Source organism: Triticum urartu, chromosome 6A, assembly GCF_056163025.1.
Source record: "Triticum urartu cultivar PI428250 chromosome 6A, HENAU_Tu73, whole genome shotgun sequence".
NCBI classification, from domain to species: Eukaryota; Viridiplantae; Streptophyta; class Magnoliopsida; order Poales; family Poaceae; genus Triticum; species Triticum urartu.
In genome coordinates, this window is record NC_141878.1 from 544,258,398 (window position 1) to 544,262,200 (window position 3,803).

The 3,803-nt window shown below is 50.4% G+C and overlaps 1 protein-coding gene across 1 annotated transcript; it reads left to right on the plus strand.

Moving 5' to 3' along the window:
• The first annotated feature begins 288 nt into the window (after positions 1–288).
• LOC125531119 (putative mannan endo-1,4-beta-mannosidase 9) lies at positions 289–2,920 on the plus strand. The gene is made up of 4 exons (XM_048695523.2): positions 289–784; positions 1,440–1,634; positions 1,888–2,219; positions 2,319–2,920. Exons 1-4 carry the CDS (start codon positions 383–385, stop codon positions 2,668–2,670), a joined length of 1,281 nt encoding a protein of 426 aa, XP_048551480.2. The 5' UTR covers positions 289–382; the 3' UTR covers positions 2,671–2,920.
• The last annotated feature ends 883 nt before the right edge of the window (positions 2,921–3,803 follow it).

A 3,803-nucleotide genomic window follows, 5' to 3' on the forward strand; every position in this document is an offset into this window, starting at 1 on the left:
GCAATTATCTCATGCCATATAAGCCAAGGAAAGCCTGCAATCATTTCATGCCACGCATGGCACCTGCCAAAGCAAGCTTGTTCACCTAGACGATCGTATCCGAGGATCGACCCGATCGGCCTAGAGCCCGTACGCAACGCAACGCAAACGCAACGCAAGCGTCGGCACGTCACACCATGCCGGTCGATTGCCCGGCCCGCGCCCTGCCCGTTTCGTGTCGCCATGCGGGCGCCTTCGCCTATATAACGCGAGCTAGCACTCGTCTCCATGCACAGGATATCATTCGCAGCGAAGATATATTGCACCCTACAGCTGATCATCTCCACGTCGTAGCCATAGCAGCTTTAGCTTCACATACATACACACACATACATACGTAGGCATGGGCACCAGCAACGCCCGGCGGCTGATGGTCGTGTCGTGCCTGGCCGTCCTGGCGCTCGCGGCCGGGGCGCGCCGGCCGAGCGTCCACCACGCCGCCGCACCAAGCGCTGCGGCGCCGGCTCCCAGCAACGGCGGAGTAGAGGCGAAGGTCGGCGGGTTCGCGAGGGCGGACGGGGCGCGGTTCACGGTGGGCGGCCGGCCGTTCTACCCGAACGGCTTCAACGCCTACTGGCTCATGTACATGGCGTCCAACCCCGGCGACCGGAGCAAGGTGCTCGCCACGCTTGACCAGGCGTCCCACGTCGGCGCGACGGTCATCAGGACGTGGGCCTTCAACGACGGCGGGAGCAACCGGCCGCTGCAGATCACCCCCGGCGTCTACAGCGAGGACGTGTTCCTGGTACGTTGAACGGAGAAGCTACTAGGTGCTAGAGTAAATCTTTGGAACATCCTTTTTTTTTGTGGGTAATCTTTAGAGCATACTCCAAAGAGAGCTACACATTACTTGAATTTTATGGGTTTGTCGTACAAATGCGAGACCGTTTCCGTCGCAGTAAAGTTATAGTAGTACGGTTAGATAGACGGACACGCTAATATACTGTATCTTCTTAGCTAATAACCACATGTTGTCAAAAAGAAAATAACCACATCATTTCAAAATATAAAAATAAAAATAACCACATGTTCCTTTTTTTTGAAGGAATAATCAAATGTAATTAAATGGTACTGCTAATTATTTTTTCGTCTAACGATTAATTTCCATTAGAAAGTTTCCATTGTATACCAACCATGGGGTAAAAGTTTCCTCTTTTTTGTGCGGGGTGGGGTAACAAGTTTCCCTTTTTCTTTCCGGGTAGGGTAACAAGTTTCCTAACATATAAAGATGAATCAATTTAATTACACTAGCACTAAATGTGGGCTGTAAAAGTTTCCTAAAACGGCACCAATTCATGATGAACATTACTAGTAACATACACATATATAGAAAAAAAAAACATATACATGTTTTGATTAACCCTTTATATATTTTTGTCTCGACATATTAATTAATTCAGGGACTAGATTTCGTGATCGCCGAAGCGAAGAAGCGAGGTCTCTACTTGATCCTGAGCCTGGCAAACAACTGGGGTGACTTTGGCGGGAAGAAACAATACGTGCAGTGGGCCAAAGACCAGGGCCACAACCTGGGCTCCGAAGACGACTTCTTCACGGACCGCCACACCCAGAACTTGTACATGAACCACATCAAGGTCAGTCTCGCACGTACATGCACGTGTATCGCTAATTAATCGCGTGCACTCCCCTCGAATAAACTTAAACTAATCGCGTGCACTGCATGTTGCACTGCCGTCACGTTAAGCTCGCCCATCGTTGGCATCTTGTGTAGTACGTGCCGAGATGCACCGTATACACTTCCGTATACGTTTTTCCTTGGATATATATGCACCGTATAGGTATATTTTGTGTCGATCGTTAACTCTTGTGTACATGTGTGGAGAGCAGAGGGTGCTCACCAGAGTCAACAACTTCACGGGAGTGGCGTACAAGGACGAGCCCACCATCTTTGCATGGGAGCTGATGAACGAGCCCCGCGTCCCCAGCGACCTCTCCGGGAAGACCATGCAGGCCTGGGTGGCGCTCATGTCCTCCTACGTCAAGTCCATCGACGATAAGCACATGGTGGAGATCGGCCTCGAGGGGTTCTACGGCGACTCCTCGCCGGAGCGCAAGCGGTTCAACCCGGGCGGCAGTTACAGCGCGGGCACCGACTTCATCGGAAACAACCGCATCCCCACCGTCGACTTCGCCACCATCCACTCCTACCCCGACCAGTGGTAAGCCAAAGAGAAGCCATACAAGAACATTTTCTGTCAGCCCTGATAACCGATGGATTTGTGCTGACCGTGTGTGCGTGTGGCTTGTGTGTGTGTCAGGGTGCCGGGGTCGACGAGCGAGCAGCAGGTGGAGTTCATGAAGAAATGGTTGGCGTCGCACACGGAGGACGCGGCGGCGGCGCTGCGGAAGCCGCTGCTGGTGGCGGAGTTCGGATGGAAGTCGAGCGGCAACGCGGTGGCGGCGCGCGACGACTACTTCCGCTTGGTGTACGACGCCATCTACGCGTCGGTGAAGGGGGGCGGGCCCTGCGCCGGGGCCCTCTTCTGGCAGGTGTTGGCGCCCGGGATGGAGAGCTGGGCCGACGGCTACGAGGTCGTGCTTGAGCGCAGCTCCACCACCGCCGCCCTCGTCTCCCAGGAGTGCGCTAGGATCGGCAAAATCACGCCGTGAGTCTAGCTTGCGTATATGCATGCATCCATGGGTGTGCATTCCGCCGCGCGCGCGTGCGTTGGGGAAGCAGCCCTGCAGGAAGCAAGGACTCACGAATCGTGTTAGGATAATTGCAATCGGCTAATTACGTCAAGATTGCTCACAAATAAGCCTAACATATGTAGTATGTGGCATACCAAGAAAGGGAGGCCCCCATTGTAACATACTAATAAAGATTTACCCGCAAAAAATACTAATAAAGATTTTTGTAAAGGACCCATAGGTTTCATCTTTAACTTTCTCCCCACCACCCCTTCCTCCAACTTCCCCCTATTTCCCATCCCCTTCTAGCTATATCAATCTTTGTTAACTCAATAAATACGAGTAAACTTCTAATACATAGACAAATAAATATCCATCAATATCTTATCTTTGGTAACCCCATAAAGCAGATCAATCACGGGCACATAACAATTTTGCCTGTTTAGGGAATGATAGAAACGTTATTTTGTTTTGTCTATTTGTTTTGCATCAAGATTTCCTTCGTATGGACATCTTATTGTGTTAAAAAAATTTGTTTGATCCACATAGCAATGCATGGACACATACCTAGTGTATTAAAAAGGTTCACCGGTGGTAGAAACACACTCCAAACATAATAAAAATTAGGGACAAGTATGTTTTTCGTCTCTAAACTCTCTTGGAAGTTCAAAAATCGTCCCTCAACTTCAAAACCAGCAAAACTCAATCCTTCAACTATTGAAACCAGATAATCTTCGTCCTATATAATGCTTTAGGTGGTTTGAGTAACGTGAACCCGGTTTTTGACTAAATACTAGTTGCATGGCTTGGATTTGACCACCACGTCAGTTAAGTGACCAAAGGACCCTCACGCTTCTATGTGTCCCGCACACTCCCATCACCCCCTTTCTGACAAACCCTGAACCTATAGCTAGCGGTGGTGACGGTGATTCACTCATGGGTTGCAGCGGCGGGCACTGAGGCATGGCTACGGCACTGGTGGCGACGTGTCCAGGTGGCTATTTAGGCATGTTGGTGGATGGTTGTTGCATAGCCGGTCAGGGCAACTACGCCCTTCCCACAAGTCATTAATATCGACCTTGATTCCAGAGATAATTTTAGCCTATAGTCAT

What these genes read in the sequence shown, in the direction of transcription:
- LOC125531119 (XM_048695523.2), top strand. Translation starts at nt 383, where the DNA reads ATGGGCACCAGCAACGCCCGGCGGCTGATGGTCGTGTCGTGCCTGGCC. An exon ending in ACAGCGAGGACGTGTTCCTG is followed by an intron (nt 785 to 1,439) that starts GTACGTTGAACG and finishes TAATTAATTCAG; the next exon opens with GGACTAGATTTCGTGATCGC. An exon ending in CACTCCTACCCCGACCAGTG is followed by an intron (nt 2,220 to 2,318) that starts GTAAGCCAAAGA and finishes TGTGTGTGTCAG; the next exon opens with GGTGCCGGGGTCGACGAGCG.